Here is a 23,863-nt window from a genome sequence, read left to right on the forward strand (position 1 = left end):
AAACAAATTGAACCAATTTTGTTGTCTTGTGTCATAATTTGGGAAGGGTGCTGGGGCAAATGGCTTTAGCATTTTTTGGTGTCATGTGAAACACCCAGAGGAGGTGGTCATGGCATCAGAATTGAGGGAGGAGAGACAAAGACAAAACAAAATAGAAGTTTGATGGCACCACCACTGAACTGTACAAATGCCTACTCCATCACAGATGCTCTAGAATCTAAAGGTTGTGGGGATCAACCCGCAAATCCAATGTTTCTTTTTGAATTTTCCTTGGAAGTTGCTTGGTTATTTGTTCATCATTCCTTTTCTTTCACTTAAACCACACATTTTGGACAAGTCTTGGATAAGCCTTCACTGTAGTAGGATCACTGATAACAGGCAGTGGCTAATCCCAGTGGGCACATAATAAATAATTTCCCATACTGAAAATCTGTGCCACCTGGCCAAATGGTATGGGGAGTTTGTCATATTCCTTGGAAGTACAGGAATTTCTAAAAAAAAAAAAAAAAGGTCTTCTCTCTTGACTAGGGTTGCCAACATCCAGGTGGCACCTGGAGATCTCCTGCTATTAATTTCCAGATGGTTAAGTTTAGTTCCCCTGGAAAAAATGGCTGCTTTGGAGGCTGAACTCTATGGCATTATACTCTGCTGAGGTTGCTTCTCTCACAAATCCCACCCTAACCAGGATCCACTCCCAAAATCTTGAATGAATGAATGAATGAATGAATTTATTTGCAGTAAAAACCCAATATATACATATTATATGTAATAACCAACACACAGCATAATATCATCTCCCAAAATCTTATGTTCTTATGGAGGTACCCGGGTTGTTTCTTTGCTGCTCCACTGATTGAACTATTAAATACACACTATCTAAAGGTACTGGTCAAGTAATGTTAATACTGTGACTTCTGTATGAGCCAGGCCATTCATGCAACAAAATCATATCATATCTCTATCTAGATTGTAACCATTTAAACTGCAGGTGATGGACTGTGTATTCCAATGGAAAAAATATGAAAAAGCCACATATACCAAACAACAAAAGATCTTGCTTTAGTTTGGAACATTACACAACATGCTAAATTTTCCATGAGTTCCCCCTCACTGGCAGTCTTTAAGCAGAGGCTGGACGAACACTTGTCAGGGATGCTCTAGACTGATCCTGCATTGAGCAGGGGGTTGGACTAGATGACATGAATGGCCTCTTTCAACTCTATGATCAGTTATCAAGATATATTAGTTTATAGCCATCATTTACACAGATAGCTTTAAAAATGTTATATTACACATGGTAGAAACAGAGGAGGAAAGGAGGCATGGTATAGTCTGATTTCATCAGATGTCGAAAGCTAAGCAGGGTTGGTACTTGGAGGGGAGACCACCAAAAAGGGTGCTGCAGAGAAAGGCAATGGCAAACCATCTCTACTTCTCACTTGACCTGAAAGCCACTTACTGGGGTTGCCATAAGTCGGCTGTGACTTGATGATACACTCAGAAACAGTAGAAATTACATATCAGTCTGAATACATCAATAGTCATAATGATATCCATGGGTTATTCATATTAGCATTAATTGGGTTCTCTTCATTGGAAAGTACATCAGATTATAAAGTGAAATCCAAAAAGATTCTTTGACATTTTCTGCATAGCTGCTTGGATTTCTTTGTTTCTCAGACTATAAATAACAGGATTCAAGAGCGGTGGCAAAATGGTATACAATACAGCAGCCAGAGGGTCCACTAGTGGTGAAGATAAAGATTTTGGTCTCAAGTAAGAAAATACACCAGTAGACAGAAACAAGCAGAACACAGCCAAATGTGGAATGCAAGTGGAAAAGGCTTTGGCCCTGGCCTGGGCTGATTGCATTTTAAACACTGCTGAGAAGATGAGCCCGTAAGAAGCTAAGATATAAAAAAAGCAAAATGAGCAAACAACCACTGTTTCAATGAGAAGAACCATGACACTGGCTGTTGCGTCAGTGCAAGATATCATTAGTAACTGGGGGATATCACAGAAATATTGTTTAACCTTAGAGGTGCAAAAATGCAACCTGAATGTGTTTGCAGTGTGCATAGCAGCATTGATTAGGCTGCTAATCCAAGAAGCTGCTGCCATTTGGATGCAGGCATTCCAGTTCATGACCGCTGCGTACTGTAGAGGATGACAAATTGCTACATAGCGATCGTAAGCCATGACAGTAAGAAAAGTCAACTCAGCACCAGCACATGTGACAACTAAAAACAATTGGATGCTGCATCCAGAGAAAGAAATCAGTTTGCTGTTTGTCATGGAAATTTCCATGGATTTGGGGACAGTGGCAGAGATATAGCACGCATCTGATAAGGAGAGGTTGGCTAGGAAGAAATACATGGGACTATGAAGGGATTCGTTCTGGACTACAGTCAGGATCAGAAGGAAGTTTCCCACCAAGGCTGCCAAATAAATGGACAGAAACATCACAAAATGTAAAATCTGCAGCTCTAGGACATTAGTATATCCCAAAAGAAAGAATTCTTTCACAGTTGTTTGATTTCCCATTTCTTCATTGAAACGAACCTGTGTAGAAAGAAAAGGAAATGTGTCATTGAGAAATAAAAGAAAACCATCTACTGTTGGTAGGGACATGATGGTTGGGCTTTGAAGTAACAGTCAGGATGCAGATCACATATGAAGTCTCCAGAAACAATTTTTCACTTTCACATCTGAAGCATGTCCCCCCCCCCCAATCTGGACCATTAAACCCAGAGATTAAAATGACCAAATGGCATCACCATTGGCTATTACAGGATTTCGACCAAAAAAATACTTTTGAGTCTGTTCCTCAAAATTAGGCATGGGTATTTCCTTGAAATTATGCATAGTTATGCACAAATATCTCTCTGTTTAATAATGAGGTTTCAAAATGAGGAAAATATGTCATTTTTACTGAGGAGATTTAAAACCAACTACGGATCTCATTCCAATTTTTAATGCATAATGGTTCTGCCCCCCCCCCCCACACACACACACATGGTGGGGCAGAATTATTACAGTTGATCAATATTCTCAACTTTGCCACATTGCTGTAGGATGTCCCTCAGAAAACGGACCAAATGCACATAAGAAGCACCTTATTGGGCCATATCAACGCTGTCAAGTATCATGCTCCCAGCACAAACCTGATAGGTGCTCAGAAACAGAGCAGGAAAGATTCTCTTTCCCTGTTATTTGAACTTCTGGTATATTGTAGTTACCTATTATGGTCAACAGCAATTGATTATGTCTAATCTGTTCATGAAGAAATCTACTACCACCAAATTTAATGGTTGGGAATTCCATTGCTCGCCGGCAGTGCCATCACCTCAGTTTCAGTGCTCAAAAGCTGAGGGGGTGGTTGGGAAGGGTGGCTCAGGTGACGGCACTGGAGGCAGGCAGCTGGGTGAGAAGAAGCCTCCTTGACCACCTGGTGACACACTAGCAAAGTGACTGCAATCCCCATGCATCCTCTCAGATTCCTTTTTAAAACCAACTGCAGGCAACTGCGCAACTTTGCACAAGGGAACAGAGAAAGGCCAGAAGCTTTTCTTTCCAGTGTTCCCAAATAACTACAAATCATATATTGCAGGGGTTTTTTTTTAAAAAAAATAAAGTGCTACTGTGAACAAACAACAACACTATTTGCAACATTTTGTTCTGGGGTCCCACTTATCTAGTCTAGTACCCTCTTCCAAGTAGAGACCAGACAGGGGTCCATGAAAGATTCTCCTTATTAGTTGGCCCTAGCCTCTAGTAATCCAATGTATACTGTGCACTTAGCTTACATGGCTAATAACTGCCAACAAAACTTTTCTCCACAAATCTAGAAAGGACAATTAAGAAATAATAGTCTAATGGCCACAACTACACTTCTGGGGTGTAAATTCCATGAAATATGTTTGACGCTATAATGTTTGGTCTGAATCTGACATGGGTCTATTTCATTGTGTGAAACGAATTCAAGGTATTTAGCTGTTCTTGCAAGTCAAATTGCTAAGTCTGGTTTATTACTGTTGTTGTTGTCATGATGATGATGATGATGATGATGATTAGCCACCTTTTCCTGGCTGAGGCCAAGCTCAGAGGGGCTAACATCATACTCAAAACCATTTAGGTACCTTTTTTCTTCCATTTTCAGATAAAGTGTGTATTAACACACAACTGGATCCCAATTTTCAGTAACCGTTATTTAAAGGACTTCAGATATCTGGTTCATCACTTGGAAGCTTTCTGATTCAACAGTTGCTCTGTGTCGATTGTTATTTTGTTCCTTCTTACTGTCCTTCCACTTATCCATCACCAAAGCTTTGCTATGCCATGCTAAATAACACATTCAACCACCAGGAGTTATACTTCAGAAGAAAAACATTGTATGCTTACTCACGTCTTTCCCTCTGTCCTGGTGAGCTGTTCCTGGCCGGAAGAAGAAATGGAGACGTGGAGGAGATTCACTTATTTTTGTTCTTATTAATAGATTAACATCTCCTCCCCCAAAGTCTTTGTGACTTAACAGCAGAAACTAATGCTAATTACAAAACTTTTCCTTCACACCCCTCGCAGAAGTTTAATGAAACTATGGAAGAAATAATTAGGACAACTGCCATTGTTGCCTAGTGAAGGATTGCTGCATTCTTGGCTTTGGATCCAGCCAACTATTTCATTGGGGAAATATTGGGTTCTTCAGGAAGAGATGCTATTCCTTTAATCCTACTTTGACACTCTAGCTGTTTCACCTACACCTTATTACATTATTACTAGGGTTGCCAATCTCTATGTACTAGCTGGAGATCGTCTGCCATTACAACTGATCTCCAGCCGATAGAGATCAGTTCACCTGGAGAAAATGGCCTCTTTGGCTATTGGACTCTATGGCATTGAAGTCCCTCTCCTCCCCAAACCCTGCCCTCCTCAGGCTCTGCCCCAAAAAACCCCGCTGTGGTAAAGAGGGATCTGGCAACCCTAATTATTACATTGACTTCAATAAACTTAGAAGAGTGTAACCATGCTTATCACTGCCATGATAATGAGCTATCCCATGCCCTGAATCCCATCACATCTTCCAGAGGAAAAAAATACATCTCTACAAACCCTAGCTGCTAAACATAAACGATGCCAAACCATACCAAAAAACAATCAAATTTTAACAGGACATCAGTTTATTTCTAGTATGCTTCAGATCAGACAAGAACGTTGCTAGTACTTTTGTAGGGCTCTTCCACCATTTCTGTCTTTAGGTGAAGAGCTATATGTTTGAATTTCCCTATGCTTTTTATTTTTTTAAAGGTCCTTGCCATATATTGAACAGTATGTCAAGATGAAGGCAAAGCTGGGGCTGCTTCCTTGATATATCCCCCCCGGGGGAGGAGGACTATTATCTGGAGAACCAACCACTGAAATGACACATCCCAGCATTAGAAGGATTTTAACTCCGTGTTCTAACATTTCTGCTCTCAGAACTCGAGACAGTCTAAAGGAGAACAATTAGGCTTTGCTATTCATTGGAGCTCAGAACTCACGGCATCAATACGTTCCACTGCATCAGACAACATCGGCTCATGCTCTAATAAGTTTGCTGATCCTGATGGTGTCACACAAGTCTTTTCTTTGGTTATCGCTGCCAAGGGCTAACACTGTAGCATCTGCTCTTGGGACAAAATGAGTGCCAGATAGAGAGTCTTCCCCCATCTCTCTCAGAGAGCCCCGTGGCGCAGAGTGTTAAGCTGCAGTACTGCAGTCAAAAGCTCTGCTCACGACCTGAGTTCGATCCCGATGGAAGTTGGTCTCAGTTAGCCGGCTCAAGGTTGACTCAGCCAAAGGTTGGTTGACTTCCAAAGTTGGTCAAATGAGTACCCAGCTTGCTGGGGGTAAAGGGGGTAAAGATGACTGGGGAAGGCACTGGCAAACCACCCCGCAAACAAAGTCTGCCTTGGAAATGTCAGGATGTGACGTCACCCCATGGGTCAGGAATGACCCGGTGCTTGCACAGGGGACCTTTACCTTTACCTTTAGTTTATCCAACCTCCTCCTTATTATCTTCATTGGACTCTATAGATAATTGGGATGCAACATGATAGAAATGGCTTACTGTATCTCCCCATGACTCCCTTTTGGAGCTTGCAAAGTCGCAGGGGCTGGACAGTGGGAATTCGCAACCCCATGTGTTGGACCTTGTTACTGTTTCCCTGTTCAATAAAGTCTAGAGTGTTCAAAAGCCGTGTCCCTGTCTGGTGTTGGCCGGTTGAGGCAATCCCTGCCCCTTCTGCTCCACCCCCTCATCCCCAACTCCTCCTCCTCCCCACTCTGGATTCCCACTGAGACTTCCCAGAAAGATTTCCTCTTCACACGTCTGAGGGGCTGGGGTTAGGTTTATGGGAGGCTCATGCTAGGATGCATTTTGTTAGTCTCCATGGTGCCATTGGACTCCTCTTGGATTCAGCTAGAACTGACCGATGTGGCCACCCCTCCACAATCACCACCCCCTTCCCACTCACACACTCTGCTAGCATTTATGTGAAATTACATGATGATTGGGCAAGGAGGATGTTCCAAGGGGGACTTGTGTGTCCTTGTAAGGGGGGGGGGGGGTCTATGACAACAGAGGTCTGCCGTGTTCCAGTAGAATAACTGAAACTGTCTAGGTTAGGTCAGCAAACTCAAACTTTAAAGCTTAAAATGTTTATTAATATTAAAGTTTTAAAAAGAGATTAAAATAAAAGATACTTAGTCAATAGGCAAGTGGCAATATAAAACAAGAAATCTAGCTGGCTACATAATAGTTACTAAGATGTTACATGATAAGCTGGATCTTAAAAGCTAAAAAAAGACTTTGTTACAAGCGACATGTTGAAATCAAAGTGTTGAGGAAGCAGATATCTACTGTAAAGCATAGCCAAACTTATGGAAAAATTAGCCCAGGTCAGATGACTCTCAATTCCCAATCAAGGTGGACTATTGGGAGAAGTCTATGGATGGTGTAAACCAGTCTAAGCTAGAATTATGTGTTCAGAGGAAAAGAGTGCTGGTTCAACTAACTAGGATGGTATGAGCTAGTGACTGTGATAACTCAGCCAGTTGGCATAACAAGCTACAGGTGTTGTTTGTGAATGAATGATTTTATTATTACGGCAATAGCCAGATAAGCTGCAAACCTTGTCAGAGGTGTTGTTTGTGAGAACACAATGAGCTAGGCCTGTGGAAAATTACTGAGTGCTGAATCTTAGACACACAAAATGGAGAGCAGTAAGGTAACAAAGAACAAAATGGATCTTCTGTCTTGACAGTGTCCCTGGGATGAAAGGAGGCTGGTGGCAGCAATGGTCCCTTGTGTAAGGTGCAGACAAGTATTGAAATAACATGTCAGCCAAAATGTACTCCTGGCCAACTCATCAACTGGGCTATCCCGTTCCCCTTTTGAAGTTTTCAGCCCAGCCTCTTTCCATGTGGGGATCAAACCAGGGGCCTTGGCCATGCTGATCCAGTGCCTTTCCATGCCTACCTTACAATGTTCCATGCCTGATCCCATATGGCTGGTGGTGACATTAGAGCTTCAATGGAATGCCTAATACCCAATGGCATTCCTCCTTTGCAGGTGCCTGGTTGGGCCAGTGATTAGGGCACTTGTCTAGGGGGTGGTGGCTGTGGGTTCAAGCCCTTATATTTTGCTAGCAACTACACCGTGACTTGAACACTTGTCTGTGCACTTCACAGGGAGGGGCATGTCACTGAGGAACTGTGGTCCCATTGGTGGCCTGCATCTGTTTGGGCAGCTCGGAGGAATTTCATTGGCCACTGCTCCATGATATTCCTAGGGTTGCTAGGGTCTCTGACATGTTCACTATGGCTCTCTGCCTGGAGAAGGGGACCATGTTTTTTTTTTCTCCTCACCCCACTGAATGTCCATAGGGAATCAACCATGGATATTGCTATTATGCTGACAGTCATCCACTACTGCTGTGCCAGCCCTCAAGATTGGACTGCCCAAAACATAAAATAGTTTGAAAAGAAATATTATTCAAATACACACAATCTAAAAGTATGGATTAGTGCAAGGGATGAACTGTGTTTTCAAAAGGAGTCCTATACATCAAACACCACATCTACTTTAGTTCAGAACAATATTACCCTGCATGCTAATGTACAGGAGATCTATCACCAGTCATATAGATATATCAATTTATAGCCATCATTTACATATTATACATGGTAGAAATAACCTAGCAATTATACATGTATAATATAATTATACAGTTATACATGGTAGAAATAACCTAGCAATGAGGATACATCTGTAGCCATAATAGTACAACTCAGCTATTCACATTAATATCAGTTAGGCTTACTTCATTGGGAAGTTTATCAAATCATCAAGCCAGCTCTGACAAGCTTCTTGGACATTTTCTGCATGGCCACTTGGATGTCTTTGTTTCTCAGACTATAAATAATGGGATTCAGGAGTGGTGGCAAAATGGTGCACAATACAGCAGCCATCAGGTCCATTGATACAGAAGACATCGATTTTGGTCTCATGTAAGCAAACATAGCAGTAGAGAGAAACAAGCAGAACACAGTCAAGTGGGGAATGCAGGTGGAAAAAAACCACTTATTGCCTTTCTTTTGGCCTCTGGGTAGCGTGCCGCCACCTTGGGGTAAAATGTGCCCCCCTGTCTGTCTTAGTGTTACCTAGGGTTGCCAGCATCCAGGTAGTAGCTTGACATCTCCTGCTATTACAATTGATCTCCAGCCGATAGAGATCAGTTCACCTGGAGAAAATGTCCGCTTTGGCATTTTGACTTTATGGCATTGAAGTCCCTCCCCTCTCCAAACCCCACCGTCCTCAGGCTCCACCCCCAAAATCTCCAAGTATTTCTCAACCTGGAGTTAGCAACCGTACTTATGGGGTTTTCAAGAGACTAAGAGAGGTGGTTAGCCAGTGCTTTCCTCTGTGTAGCAACCCTGGTATTCCTTGATGATCTCCCATACAAATACTAACCAGGGCTGACCCTGCTTAGCTTTCACGATTTGACAAGATCAAGCTATACCATGCTGCCTTCCTTTCCAGCCTCTGTTCTAGACTCCTATAAAGTCACAACATGTGGGAATCAGAGTACAGTACATTTGTCAGCCTTGGTTGGTCACATATTCTGCAACTCAAGATTACATTAATGGTTGTCGAATTTTCTTGTCCATTGCCCTTATGACAAACAGAAAAAAGGAACTTCTGTTCTTCACTTTGTTTCTTCCCAAGTCCAATGTACCCAAATGACTACATAATGAGGTTACTGTCATAGGATGCAAAAAGGTCCATGAAAACTGCAACCGGAATAAAATTGTTATTACTCTTTTGTATGTCATGCTTAATTTTGCTTTAGTTAACATGGCTATTCCCCTGGATTAAAAAACAACAACAACCACCAGTTATTAGAGATTATGATGAAAGTGACTGAAAATAAAACAGAAAGCATCATCTTTATAAACATCTATGAATAATCTTCCCCTCCTCCAGCATGTATTACAGATGGCTAGATAGCCATCTGTCAGCAATGCTGAGTCTATGACCTTAGGCAGTTCATGAGAAGGAGGGCATCTTGGCCGTCTTCTGGGCATGGAGTAGGGGTCAATGGGGTGTGGGGGGGGGAGGTAGTTGTCAAATTCCTGCATTGTGCAGGGGGTTGGACTAAATGATCCTGGAGGTCCCAACTCTATGATTCTATGAAGTAAAAACTTCACATACACTAGGGAAATGGAGATTCAGTACCTCATGGATTCTCACAAAGACAACCTAATTGATGTAAGACGTTTTAACCAAATATGGAGCAGAGTGCATTCATCTGAACAGGTATCCAAAGGGGATTTGCTCCCTTAGCTGCAGAAAGACTTTAAATAATGCTTGCCTCAAACCTTCAGCTGTAGTTTATTTGCCATATCCATGTTCCATTGCTAATCAATCTATGAAAGAGAGGTTGTCTGAGCACACTGAAGCATCCAGCATAACAGGCTTAAAGGTATTCTGTGGATTTATGTACACAGTTTGTAATTGTTGACAGTCACAGTGAGTATTCATGATCGGATGAGAGAAGAAATGTTGACAGTTCTGCCTGTGTTGAGTATATATTGAAAAGATAAAATATGCTATAGTCCTCTCTTCTGAAGACATACTAATTTATTTAATTACCAAAATGCCTCTAAAGGGGTAAATCGTGGGGAGGGATATGGCATTGCCAGTTGTTAATGGAATGATTGTTGAAAGAATGTACATTCATGCTCCCTGATGTCTCTGTTATAGTGTGTTCAGCTCTCTCAAATGTAATCCTATGTCTGCACTCTAAATTAATTTGAATCTCCTTCTGAATGTGAATATGCTCACTTGCTAGAAGTGCATTTAATGAAACCACAATCACAGTTCTACATCTGAATTTGTGACCACGAAAAAAAGCAAATCTTTCACATTGTCTGTGTTTCTCCATAGATGCAACCCATTGCAAGTGGACAATGGAGAAACCAAACTGTTGTCACCGTATTCATCCTCCTGGGATTTGGGGAACTCCCACAACTTCACATTCTTTTTTTCCTAGTGTTTCTGGCCATCTACCTCATGACCATGACTGGAAACATCCTCATTGTTCTGCTTGTGGTGGCTGATCATCACCTTCATACTCCCATGTACTTCTTCTTGGGAAACTTGTCGTGTCTGGAGATATGTTACACGTCTACTGTTATCCCTCGGATTTTGGGCAGCTTTCTGACTGGAGACAAAACCATTTCCATTATTGGATGTCTGGCTCAGTTGTATAGCTTTGGCATCTTGGCAGCCACTGAATGTTATCTGTTAGCTGTGATGTCTTATGATCGATATATAGCAGTATGCAAACCACTTCATTATTCAGTTTTTATGAATACCAGGATTTCTATCCAGCTAGCTACATATTCCTGGGGGAGTGGCTTCCTGGGCAGCACTGTAGTCATTGCATTAACATCTAATTTGTCTTTTTGCAAATCCAATGAAATCGATCATTTCTTTTGCGATTTCCCACCCCTGATCAAGCTTGCTTGCAGTGATACAAGTCTTGCAGAAATAGCACTATCTGTGGTTTGTAGCATTATATCGGTATTCCCCACTGCCTTAACTCTGACCTCTTACATTTGTATCATCAATGCCATCCTGAGAATTCCAACAAATACAGGGAAGCAAAAGGCCTTTTCCACCTGTTCCTCTCACCTAATAGTTGTTACTATATTTTATGGAAGTCTCCTTGCTGTATACTTGGTTCCTTCTTCCAAGAACTTGAACAAAATCATCTCGGTCTTCTATACTCTTCTGACACCGTTATTTAACCCACTCATCTACACCCTAAGAAATAAAGAAGTGAACAGGGCCTTGAGAAAATATCTCAATAAATTAATCTCTTTCACTTGACTACCAGTGGGGGAAAGTATTCATATGATGAACTTCCCTTTCATCTCAACAGAGAAAGCATATAGTGTCCATATCTCTAATTATAAAAGGAGTGGGCAGTGACAGTTGCTGAGACTTTAAAAGCAAGAAAGAAAAGTTAGTTTCTCATTGACTGTATTTGTATTTTAAATATCACACTGTAGGTAATCATTTTAATCCAAAAATTCTGCTTCGAATATTGTGATAATACTTCATCCTAATATTACATGTATCTGTTTTGGAGTAAGAACTGTACTTATTTTATATAAGATTTATCAATCTATGCTGGATAGTATTCTACACTTTCTTGTTCCATAAATGCAATTTACTTTTATATAGTTAAAAAGCAGAACATTAGTTTTTCCCCCAGTGCCCATGACTATTTGTTAGTATGTATATTAAAGAGGCTATCGTATTTTGGTCACATTATGAGAAGACAAGAGTCACTAGAAAAGACAGTCATGCTAGAAAATGTTGAGGGCAGCAGGAAAAGAGGAAGACCCAACAAGATATGGATTGACTCAATAAAGGAAGCCACAGTCCTCAATTTTCAAGATCTGAGCAAGGCTGTCAAAGATAGGACATTTTGGAAGACACTGATACATAGGGTCGCCATGAGTCGTAGGCGATTCGATGGCACTTAACATACATATATTAAAGAAGAGAAAATATATTTTAAAAAGATTACCTTTGGGGGGGGGGGAAGGAACCAGGAGTGTATCTCAAACAACCCCTAGACAATAGCTACAGAATGGATTACAGGATGGCTTCCAGTTTTGATGGGTCTTTGCTGAACTGAAAGAAGATTATTATCCTAGCATTTTAAGTCTTCTAACAGATGTGGAGTTCCTCTAGCAAGTACCTGCCAATATTTCATTTATGAAAATAGAGACCTGTTTGTAAGCTTTCAGTTCCCACATAAAAATCACTGCATGGCCCCTACATGTATGTGTAAAAGTGCTGTCAAGTCACAGCTGACTGATGATGACCCTGTAGGCTTTTCAAGGAAAGAGATGAACAGAGGTAGCTTGCCATCACCTGCCTCTGTGTAGCAACCCTGGACTTCCTTGGTGGTCCCCCAGCCAAATACTAACCAAGGCCAACCCTTCTTAGCTCTTGAGATCTGACAAGAATAGGCTAGCCTGGGCCATCCATACCCATCTACTATTGCACTTCTGAGACTTCCCCTCTTTTCCTATCATTCTGGATTCATGATTTGAACAGCAGTAGGCTGTCTCTCAACTTGATAGAAAAGGGAACTTGTTCTTGCTAACAATATAATAGGGAAAAACCCCACAAATATGTGGTTTTTCTATATGTGTTTTCAATGTGTTTTTGTTATCAGATAGTAAAATGTCATGATGTATTATCATCCAGTAGTCCTTTGTATATATAAATATTTGTGTGTGTGCATGCACGCCTTAGCGGCACTTAACACACACATACAGACGGCTCTTAACACACACAGATATTAATATTTTGTACCACAGCTGAGATGGGATAACAAGCAACAGCTGTTTCCTCCCTGGCCTACTTAAGTTATCAAATATGCTTGGCTGTTGTGCAAGCAACTTGTTGCCAATCTCCTTGTGTATTGGCCTTGTCTCCTTGCTATACTTTGGATTCCTGGTATTTTGATGTCTTGGGTTGACCCTGACTCTCACCTTGGACTGCCTTTGTCTGTGTTGATCTCTTGGACTCTACCTGAATTGTGTAATATCTTGGACGGCTTCAAGACTATGTTTTGAGCCTCTGGCCCTTGCCCTCTGCCTGCAGCATGACACATTCATCAACTTGGTTTGTTATGCTTTGTGCAAGGCCGGGAGAATGGTCTTTCTATGTGTATATTTAAACATGTTCTACTCTGATAAAAAACATAATTGAGGTTCTTTGAAACACTTCCCTGTTCCCTGAGGCACTTGCCTGTGTTGTATATGTTTTTTCCCCCCATACTTAAACCATAATGAGATCAACATGCTCAGTTTCGATCTGTGAACAGTTAATCGTGGATAATTTCATGGGACTTGAATAGTCCCTACTAAATAAACGTCTCAGGGGAGGCAAACAAAGACTCCACAATGAGATAAATAGATATAAGGTACACACTATCTTTGCATTATTGATATGTCTCCAAATTATTACTACGAAACGTATTAGAGTTATGGTGACATGAGCAACAATACAGCAGGTCATAAGATCATATTTGTTTTTGTTTTTTAACTTAGCATATTTACTTACTCCTTTGTGTACTGCTATTGTTATATGAGTAAGTACAAGAGAATAATTACTTCAAAACATTAAGAGTAGCTGCATGGATTTCCTACTGTAACAATGAAAAGAACTACTGGCAAATAGTTTATAGGACTTTCTTTGGCAATGTAATGAAGGAAAAGTCTAAAATTCACAATTAAACATAGACCCTCCATATTAAGAGGAAGGGTAACTTTGATGACCAGATATTATGGATAGGATCAGGAGATGGTCACATCAATGAGCACTTCCTCCTTGAGGCTTTCCTTTGGCTACTGAGCTAAGGGGCATGCAGAAAGAAATGAAGATGTCCACTTTAGCTCATGAAACTATTAGCTAACATGTCATCTTAATTTTTGTCATTTCCAAAACAAACGGTCAGGTCCTAAGGACACTTTCTGAGTTCAGTTCTGGGAAAGTTCAATTGATAAGACTTGAGCAAGATTCTGAGTAGACCTTCTGAGGATTATACTCAAAAGCTCTTGCTAAGCATTGCTGTATGTTAATTAATGGAAGTGGTGGTATCCATTGGACTATCATCTGGTTTCTGCAAGACAAAAAACATATGAAACAGCAACCATCATCACTGAGGAACTTCTGGATAAATTTAAGTTGGTGCTCAAACACGGCCCCCTGCAAATTAACCATGACTACCCCTCCAAAGGTATGTGGCTTTTGATTCTTTTCTTTTTAAATGTCATACCTAGCAGTGGTCCCCAGAACTGCATGTGTCCAAAAGTAGTTAATTTCAAAGGGAGTTACATAAATGTGGTAGGATTAGTAGAAATTATAATCTCGGTACTATAGGATTTGAGGAGGTGAATTAAATCCAGATCAGTAGCAAAAACCTGGAAGAAGGAGCTAGCAAAGCAGATGTTCATGCAACAGCCAGTTCCATGATTAATGTTACAGCCAGTTCCATTAAAGATACACTGATGTCTTTATAAAATACAGCCAATGAGGCTGCAATTTGAAGTGGAAGAAAGGGGCTTCTTAATCCTTAGCTGTGTCCTGATTTCCCTCTAAAAATTGTCTTCACCAAGTTGCTTATATCAGACCTGAGTAAAGATATGGATACCATTTTCTTTCCTCTCATGCAAGCCTTAAAAGCTGCTTGTTGCACATGATTTTCAGTAAGAAGGGGCAAAGTTAAAAGAAACAACTGTTCCCCATCTCCAATTTTTTTCCTACCCTTTCAAACTGAGCTCTTTGGGGGAAAGATGAGATAAACTTGGATAAGTGGTTCATCTGGTCCAGAAAGTTATTCTAGACCCATCTTTGGACAGATATATTTTGCATCATAGTGAGCAAACTCCTATGAAGGCTAGTCAGAAATGTATATAGAGAGATACACATCCAAATGTTTACTCCATTGAAAGCAAAGAATGGTATCCACATTTGAAAGCACATTTGAATCTGCATATGATTTGAAAATAGACAATCTGCCCACTCCTGACAGGCAGGGGGGGGGGGAACGGGACCACGGCGGCTGTGATGGAGCAGCTGAGAAGCCTCCTTAGAGGCTTTCCAGCCACCATGGAGGAGGAAAAGCCTTGATTCCAAAATGAAGACAGGAAAAAAGGCTTCCCCCCCCCCATAGAGGAAAGCGGGCCTGTGCCACCTAAAAAGGTGGCACAGGACTGCCGGCATCCCAGGAGGCATTCCTGGGACAAAAGGGGTTTGGAAGCTTTAGGCAGCTCCACCTTCGGAATGCCCTAGGAACATTTCCTGGGATGCTGGTGTCGAGATTTGCTCCGGGAGAACTCCAGTGGAAGGCCCCGCAGGCACCCAAGCCGTGTGCTGTGGCGTGGTGTCCCAGGGCTGGCAGGGATAAGTGGGCACTTGCCGCAGGGTCACGTTGGCTCCTAAACTGACTCAGACCCACCCCCTTCAGGAATGCGCAGTAAGACCATCCATAGAATGTCTGTGAATATCTGAGACCTGGGTGTGAACTTCCCACTTACAATACATCGGTGCATATATCTGCTTTTCGCACATAGAGTTGGTGATCTCAGACACACCAGCCATTAAATGTAATTATGTTTGGTTTCACAGATGCAGTTACTAGAAAATAAAGAACCAAGAAATGACACTAATATAACTGAATTTATTCTGCTGGGATTTGGGAGTCACCAGGTCCTTCAGATTCTTCTTTTCCTGCTGTTCCTCCTTATCTACATTGCGACTTTGACTGGGAACATCCTCATTGTCCTGCTAGTTGCAACTGACAAACACCTTCACACCCCCATGTACTTCTTCCTTGGCAACCTCTCCTTCTTGGAGACTTGCAGCAGCACAAATATCTTGCCCAGAATGTTGTCTAGTTTCCTTACAGGAAAGAAGACCATTTCAGTCAGTGAGTGCTTTCTGCAACATTATTTCTTTGGTTTTTTTGGAGCTGCAGAATGCTGCCTCTTATCTGCAATGTCCTATGATCGGTACTTAGCTATATGCAAACCGTTGCATTATGTCAACATGATGAATGACAAGTTGTGTCTCCAGCTGATAGCTGGCTCTTGGTTTAATGGTTTCCTGGCAAATACTCTGTCATTAACCTTTGTGCTGAAGCTAGTTTTTTGTGGACCCCACAAAATCGACCATTTCTTTTGTGATACCTTTCCAATCATAGAACTATCGTGTAGTGACACTCACATATTTAAACTGTATATGTATATATTATGCTCTATATTTACCTTCCCCCCATTTATATTGACCCTAACATCATATATTTTCATCATTGAAGCAATAATGAAAATCCCTTCCACTGAAGGGAAGCAAAAGGCATTTTCCACCTGTTCATCCCATCTCTTTGTTGTCACCCTTTTCTATGGCACACTGATGAGTGTCTATGTGGTTCCCAACACCAATAGAATGAAGGGCCTTCAAAAATTCTTCTCTGTCTTCTACACCATTTTGACCCCCATGCTCAACCCCATCATATATAGTCTGAGAAATAAAGAGGTGAAGAATGCCTTGAGTAGATTTTTATCATGTCTGTTGGTTCCACCTCAAAAGCCGAATCATATATAGGAACCACTAAATGTGTGGTTTTCTCATACATGCTTCAAAAATGATTGTTTTTTTTTTGTCTATTTTTAGACTATTTGTGTAGTTACTATTTGGTAATTACTACTGTTTGATAGATTAACTTTTAAGTTGCAATGTAATTGCAATTACCTTGACATTCTTTAATAATGATTCCTGGAGATCTGATACACTTCTACTATTGACTGGAGATCAGTTGTAGTAGCAGGAGATCTCCAACAAGTACCTGGAGGTTGGCAACCCTATCTATAATTTATATTATATGTTTCTGTTTACACTGGGAATTTTGGGTATTGCCATTTGGGAATGCTGGGTTTTGCCATTAGGCAATAATTCTCTCTTCACTTGCAATTAAAAAAAAACATAATGAATTCCATAGTGATTCGATTTTACAGAGAGCTTTATACCTTTCAACGTTATATAAAATTCAATGCAAGTATAAGTACTCAGTCTTTTGTAAAGACAGAGAACCCATCTTGCTGAGCACAGCTATTGAATTGTGTTGATCTTTGGAACACAGACAGAATTTTAATTCAGGTCTAAGAACCTTGCAAAGGTATGGTCTTCATGTTAAGATTTTAGACCTATCTATGTATGATTTATTGAGAGACAAAATACAGTGAAGTCTCATGACCATTTCTCGTTTCACACTATAACTGCTCTGTGGTCAACAAAAGATCTAGATGGAGTAGGGATGCTTGCTGGTATCCATCATATAATCAGCTCTGTACCCTGGTCATATGGATGCATGGTCCCTGCAGAAGACACAAATAAAAGAAATGATCAGTCATCAAAATTCAAAGCAAAGGGTTGGATCCTTCCAGCTTTTCTGCCAAAAAAAGCAAGGGAATTTTTTTTTACCATTTTTTTACCACTGAAAAGACTATGATATGGATCTTGGGGTGTAGACAAAAGCTATACAGGATGGGGACTATAGTGAGGAGTGGAACTGATAAAACAGAGAAGCTGGTTGGATCCAGCATGAGGCTTATATTGTACTAAGGAGAAAGTTGTATAGAATGTGGGACTGTAATGTAGAAGCCTTGATTAATCAGGGGAATATTTTATGTGGGATTCTAGTAACCTTATGTACGCAAAACTATGGAGCCTTAAAATAATTGATTTCTAACTGTAGAAGGCAAATCACATTTTATGGTACCAATGAAATCATTGCTATATTTTAATGACAGAGATGAAATGGAGAAAGCAGCTTCTCTCTTTAAAATGTTCTGTAATCATTACAGTACCATAAAGTGGCTAAGAGAGCAATCTCTAAGCAAGTCTTCTCATTGTTATTTAGTGCTACTTACTCCCAGTGAAGTGATTTAAGATTGCAGCTTTGGACATACAATTTCCAAATGTGATTTGTGCAAAGTATATGTTCATCAGTCTATTTGTTTTTTATACTAAATTTCCTGAATTCCCAAATCTATGTATAACTGGTGAAATTGCATCCATGTAATATAAAGAAAATGTAATATAAAATTGCAGGACTTGTTCCAGTGAAATACTCATGTAAGTGGTACCTACCCAGCCAGAAGCATCTGGCTGTCCATTGCAGATAACTGAATTTTGGACTTTTTTTTAACCTAATCCAGCAAGGCCTTTCAAGTGTTTTCCCCCTCTCATATCTTTTCCTTCCCCCTGAATTCAACAGTAACTATTCCCATCTGCATTATGTTAAAAAATAATTTAGCTTAGCTGTTTCTTTTCTTTCTTTTGCAAATGCCATTCCTGCTTTTGCTTTTTCATGGCAGAGAACAGTGAGGTTAGAGATTATTCAGATTCAGGTTTATTAATATACCATATGCCAATAATACATAGAATAATACATAGATTTACGATAAAAATGAGGTTAGAGATGAGAAGTGTGACCTTCCTCCAGCCATTTTCCCAGTGAAAGGCCACTCTGAAGTTGCTTTTAAACTACTGATGAAAACATACAGGTTCCCACATATATCTAACTGTATTCTATCTATATTCCCCCCAGTGGAAGTCAAAGGCAACTTGGAGTGCTGGGGCTGGGATGGCTTTTTTTTTCCAGTGAGAAAATAGTAGGAGAGGAAAGGATAAAACTTCATTCCCCCCCCCCCCAAACCATGTCTTCTTTCAAAAAGCAACCCCAGCAACTGCATTTGCAAAAGGAACAGTTTATAAAGAACAAGTGAATAAACATATTGGGTGGGATCCAATCTTTGGTCATTCGAGAAAATGCTGAGGATCAAGAGCCCTTCATGTAAAAAATAAATGTATAGATCAGGGGCTGTAGTAAGGAGAATGATTGGGTGAGATTGAGCAAAAAAGATGGCTGAATCCTACTCATTGTGTAGTTTGACACTTGGAGATTAATGAGTGTGTGAGTTTTTATGCATATATGTGTATACACAGCCTGAATAGCATGTAAATATATGCACATCTATACTAAATGCTATTTAGATCATGTCTCATTCCTAAATGACTTCTTCCTCCCATCTTTTGTATTTTCCAGTTCTTTGAGCAGCAACCCATGGATATACACCAGAGAAATCAATCAGTAGTCAAAGAATTTATTCTCCTGGGGTTTGGGGACAGCAGTGATTTTCAGATCCTTCTCTTCTTTGTATTTCTGGTGATCTACCTTGTCACCATGGCTGGGAACCTGCTGATCATTGTCTTAGTTGCAGCTGATTGGCATCTTCACACCCCCATGTATTTCCTCCTGGGAAATCTGTCTTGCTTAGAGACTTGCTACGTCTCCACCATTTGGCCCCGGATGCTCGACAGTTTCCTGACTAGGAACCGATCCATGTGGGTGAATTCATGTTTTGTGCAATTATATTTCTTTGGGGGCTTGGCTACAGCAGAATGTTATCTCCTTGCAGCCATGTCTTATGATCGTTACCTAGCAATATGCAAACCATTGCATTATGCAACACTTATGGATGTCAGATTCTGCTTGCAGTTAGCGAGTGGTTCTTGGATCATTGGGTTCATGGTCAACTCAGTAACAACCTATTTTATGACTCACTTGGTATTCTGTGGGCCTAACATCATTGACCATTTCTTCTGTGATTTTTCACCACTACTTCAACTGTCCTGCAGCAGCACCCTCAACACCCAGCTGCTGATCTTTATTCTGTCAGCTCTGTTTGGATTGTTCCCTTTTCTTTTAACCCTCATTTCCTACAGCTGCATCATAGATACCATTTTAAAAATCCCATCCTCTGTTGGGAGGAAGAAGGCATTTTCTACCTGCTCATCGCATCTCACTGTGGTTACTCTCTTTTATGGAACTATAATAATTGTTTATGTGGTACCCAAAAACAACATGCTCAGAGAACTGAACAAGGTCTTCTCAGTCTTCTACACTCTCTTGACTCCCTTGGTAAACCCTTTTGTGTACAGTCTGAGAAATAAAGACATTAAACAAGCTTTGAAAAAAACTGTCCGACATTGTGTTGGTTCATCATAAGCATCACTTCCTTGTTTTCCTTTTGCTTCTCATGGGAACATTATTTTCAAAATGTCACAAATGCCATGTAATAATGAGTTGCTTTTATGTGGATGAAAGTCAATGGTTTGTAATGTCTTAATCTTAAAGCATTTTTGATTTGTACACCTCAATTCTAAATAGGAGCAAAGTTTCTAGGAAGCACGTTTAGGGCTGCAGCCACAGAGATTGGTATCATTATAAAACCCTACTTCAGGATTATGTTAGTTAACCAGTTTTGGAAACCAAAAACTGGATTAGATAAACTCTAGAAAGCTGGATTAGATAGACTTCTTACATTCTTAGTAGATCAATGAGCATATGAACACATGAAGCTGCCTTTTACTGAACCAGACCACTGGTCCATCAAAGTCACTATTGTCTACTCAGGCTGACAGGGAATCTCCAGGATCTCAGGCAGAAGTCTTTCACCTACTACCTGATCCTTTCAAATGGGATTGGACCTGCAACCTTCTGCATGCCAACCAGAAGCTCTACTTCTGAGCTGCAACCCCTCACCATAATGAAGTTGTCCTGACGTGCAATTCCATATATTCACTCAGAGCTTGTCACAAACTACTGGCAGGGGGAAGGTAGGCCTCCTACCTAGGGTTGCCAGCTCTGAGTTTGGAAATACCTGGAGATTTGAGGGATGGAGTCTGAGGAGGGTGGGGTTTGGGGAGGGGCTTCAGTGGGATCCAATGCTTATAGGGTCCACCTTCTGAAGTGGCCATTTTCTCGGCTGTTTTTCGGTTTTGGCCGAACCGAATCGACAGCCCTAGCTTGAGCACCTCCAAAACTCTGCTATCCAAGAAGAACATATACATTCCCCACCAAAAGGGAAACATTCTGTGATATTCAGAGCTCCTCTGTAGGATGTAATTTCTGAGTATCATATTTACTTTGTGTGTGTGGTGCTTCTAAATCCATTGAAGTCAGGATTACCGTTTTCAGCTGGCCCCTTTATCTGTGCAGTTAGCAGCCATTTAAACTGCATCAATTATCAAGCATCAATTGTTGATGAAAAACTTCATCTGCAAGTTTCTACATATTGTGCAGTTGTGAAGGACGCAAGAGCAATCTAGGCAGTTTTGTTTTGTTTTGTGAGGCGGTGTAGTGTAATGGTTAAGAGCGGTGGACTCTAATCTGACAAAGCAGGTTGGTTTCCCCACTCCTACACATGAAGCCTGCTGGGTAACCTTGTGCCAGTCATCGTTCTCTCAGAACTCTCTCAGCCCCACCTACCTCACAAGGTGCTTGTTGCGGGGAGAGGAAGAGATTGATTGTAAGCCACTTTGAGACTTCTTAAGATAGAGAAAAGTGGGGTATAAAAAACAACTCTTCTTGTTGTTGTTCCATGCCTGGCCAATTAGCAACATGAGGTAGGTTTAAGATAGCCATTGCATTGGATTTGATTCTCCAACATAGAGGGTGTTTTCATGCACGACGTTATGTCTAAGATTGTTCATAAAACACACTACATAGTCACAAAATTGGAATGGCTTTTGAATTGGAATTTTTGGTCGATTCCTAACAGCTTCTCCACTGATAACAAAGAGAGGCAGCAAATGTTTTCTTCCTTTTCTTAAAAGGCAATGGAACTGATTGTCAGACCTGCATGGACATAAATTATGTGTGACAGGAGCTTTAATAAAGAGGGGGATTGGGCTAGATTTGGCACAAAAAAAACTACCTTGATTCAACCCTCCATAATTGTATCACAAAATACCCACTGATATTCATTTTAAAAATAGACTGAAGTCTTAAAGATAATCAGCATGGTTTAGCTCCACCTTTTCTTTAACTGAAATAAATAAGCAATTTTTCTTTTGTAATCCACTGAATGCTCTACTGTTGTTGTTTGCTTTTTTTTCTCAGCTGAAGATTCAAGATATTTCCAAGTTTACCAGTTTGGCTCAATTAGTTTCCAATTAGCTACAACTATATAATGAATTGGTTCTTGTAGGTTATTCGGGCTGTGTAACCGTGGTCTTGGAATTTTCTTTCCTGACGTTTCGCCAGCAACTGTGGCAGGCATCTTCAGAGTAGTAACACTGAAGGACAGTGTCTCTCAGTGTCAAGGGTGTAGAAAGAGTAATATATAGTCAGAAAGGGGTTGGGTTTGAGCTGAGTATTGTCCTGCAAAAGTATTGTCCTGTAAGTATTTGATACTTACAGGACAATACTTTTGCAGGACAATACTCAGCTCAAACCCAACCCCTTTCTGACTATATATTACTCTTTCTACACCCTTGACACTGAGAGACACTGTCCTTCAGTGTTACTACTCTGAAGATGCCTGCCACAGTTGCTGGCGAAATGTCAGGAAAGAAAATTCCAAGACCACGGTTACACAGCCCGAATAACCTACAAGAACCAATGAACTCTGACCGTGAAAGCCTTCGACAATATATAATGAATTCCTTAGATATTTCTGGTGACCTTTCTTACACATGACATTGACTTAGTACATGAAATATAAAGCCACCAAATGGGAATGTAGATTCTGTTGCAGATCTATAAAGCCATGTTGCTTATCGAATACGCTGCATTTTCTCCTAATGCTGTAAGGATGTTTTATTCAAGGGACATGAATTACTTCATGACAATATGCACAGCTGAAGGAGTCTGGGCCTTTTAAACAAGTTCTGGGAATTGCAGTTGAGAAGATAACATTCTTTCCAGGAAGGTATGCTAAATCAGTCATTAGAACACAAATCTCATATGCAATGTATTTATTATGACCGTCAATATCCAAGTAGCTACTTGTGCGAGGGGAGATCTCTGATTTCTGCTGACACCTTCCTCCCCCCAACCCCAACCCCCAAAACCTTCCATGCCCTTGATATTCATAAGGTCCTCTGATACAAGTGTCTTTGCAGGAGGTTCAGGGGCTAGCAACATAAGGAGTAGGCAGGACACCTGATTGTGGAAGTAGAATTTTGATGATCATTCTCTAGATCTAAGCCTCTTTCTCAGATAATGTACATCTACAACCAAGGGTTTAAGGGATTAATGGGATTTCGAGAGCTTGTACTTTGCTTAAACATTCCATCACTGGACCTTTTTGTTTGGAAGAATGTTATTTACATGGAGTTCAAAATGGGTTATAAAAGCTGTCAGTACACTGAATCAAAGATGATGTATGATCCATTGCTCACACTGATTTTAGCCATCTGTGGTGCACTGGACAGAGGCACATTGACAGTTTGCATGTCAGCTGTGTGCAGATCTATTACTTCTGACTTTCCGAGGCATGTCGAATGGCAATGAGGATTATGTTCATTATTCAGTAGTGGGCCTCACCTGACCTGATTGTCCTTATGCAATGCCACTTACATGTTTAAGGCAGCGCCTGCTGTGACCCTTGGATTAGAAATGTGTGTCTCCTTTCCTCACCCAAGAAGAAGAAGAAGAGCTGGTTTTTATACCCTACTTTTCTCTACCTGAAGGAGTCTCAAAGCGGCTTACAATCGCCTTCCCTTCCTCTCCCCATAACAGACACCTTGAGAGGTAGGTGGGGCAGAGAGAGTTTGGAGAGAACGGTAGCTAGCCCAAGGTCATCCAGCAAGCTTTGTGCAGAGAAGTAGGGGATGAAACCCGGTTCTCCAGATTAGAGTCTGCCGCTCTTAACCATCACACTATGC

At 40.8% G+C, this 23,863-nt stretch overlaps 4 protein-coding genes across 4 annotated transcripts; 3 read left to right on the forward strand and 1 right to left on the reverse strand.

Annotated features, from left to right (window-relative positions):
• Positions 1–1,605: 1,605 nt before the first annotated feature.
• LOC130490703 (olfactory receptor 14I1-like) lies at positions 1,606–5,570 on the reverse strand. Its single transcript, XM_056864513.1, has 2 exons — positions 5,538–5,570; positions 1,606–2,562 (listed from the first exon to the last, which is right to left on the reverse strand). Exons 1-2 carry the CDS (start codon positions 5,568–5,570, stop codon positions 1,606–1,608), a joined length of 990 nt encoding a protein of 329 aa, XP_056720491.1.
• Positions 5,571–10,486: 4,916 nt separating this feature from the next.
• Positions 10,487–11,434, forward strand: LOC130490705 (olfactory receptor 11A1-like). Its single transcript, XM_056864514.1, has one exon. It carries the CDS (start codon positions 10,487–10,489, stop codon positions 11,432–11,434), a length of 948 nt encoding a protein of 315 aa, XP_056720492.1.
• A 4,323-nt stretch (positions 11,435–15,757) lies between these two features.
• LOC130490706 (olfactory receptor 10A4-like) lies at positions 15,758–16,732 on the forward strand. Its single transcript, XM_056864515.1, has one exon. The coding sequence runs from the start codon at positions 15,758–15,760 to the stop codon at positions 16,730–16,732; it is 975 nt and encodes a 324-aa protein (XP_056720493.1).
• A 2,533-nt stretch (positions 16,733–19,265) lies between these two features.
• On the forward strand, positions 19,266–20,198 carry LOC130490707 (olfactory receptor 6B1-like). The gene has a single exon (XM_056864516.1). It carries the CDS (start codon positions 19,374–19,376, stop codon positions 20,196–20,198), a length of 825 nt encoding a protein of 274 aa, XP_056720494.1. The 5' UTR covers positions 19,266–19,373.
• Positions 20,199–23,863: the final 3,665 nt, after the last annotated feature.

This window comes from Euleptes europaea, chromosome 18 (assembly GCF_029931775.1).
Source record: "Euleptes europaea isolate rEulEur1 chromosome 18, rEulEur1.hap1, whole genome shotgun sequence".
In the NCBI taxonomy this organism is placed as follows: Eukaryota; Metazoa; Chordata; class Lepidosauria; order Squamata; family Sphaerodactylidae; genus Euleptes; species Euleptes europaea.

Excerpts from the sequence above, each read along its gene's own strand:
- LOC130490703 (XM_056864513.1), bottom strand. The coding sequence starts at position 5,570 with ATGTTGTCTGATGCAGTGGAACGTATTGATGCC. Across the intron at positions 2,563-5,537 it reads CAGTGGAACGTATTGATGCC|GTTCGTTTCAATGAAGAAAT; the intron begins GTGAGTTCTGAG and ends CTTTCTACACAG.
- LOC130490705 (XM_056864514.1), top strand. The coding sequence starts at position 10,487 with ATGCAACCCATTGCAAGTGGACAATGGAGAAACCAAACTGTTGTCACC.
- LOC130490706 (XM_056864515.1), top strand. The coding sequence starts at position 15,758 with ATGCAGTTACTAGAAAATAAAGAACCAAGAAATGACACTAATATAACT.
- LOC130490707 (XM_056864516.1), top strand. The coding sequence starts at position 19,374 with ATGGCTGGGAACCTGCTGATCATTGTCTTAGTTGCAGCTGATTGGCAT.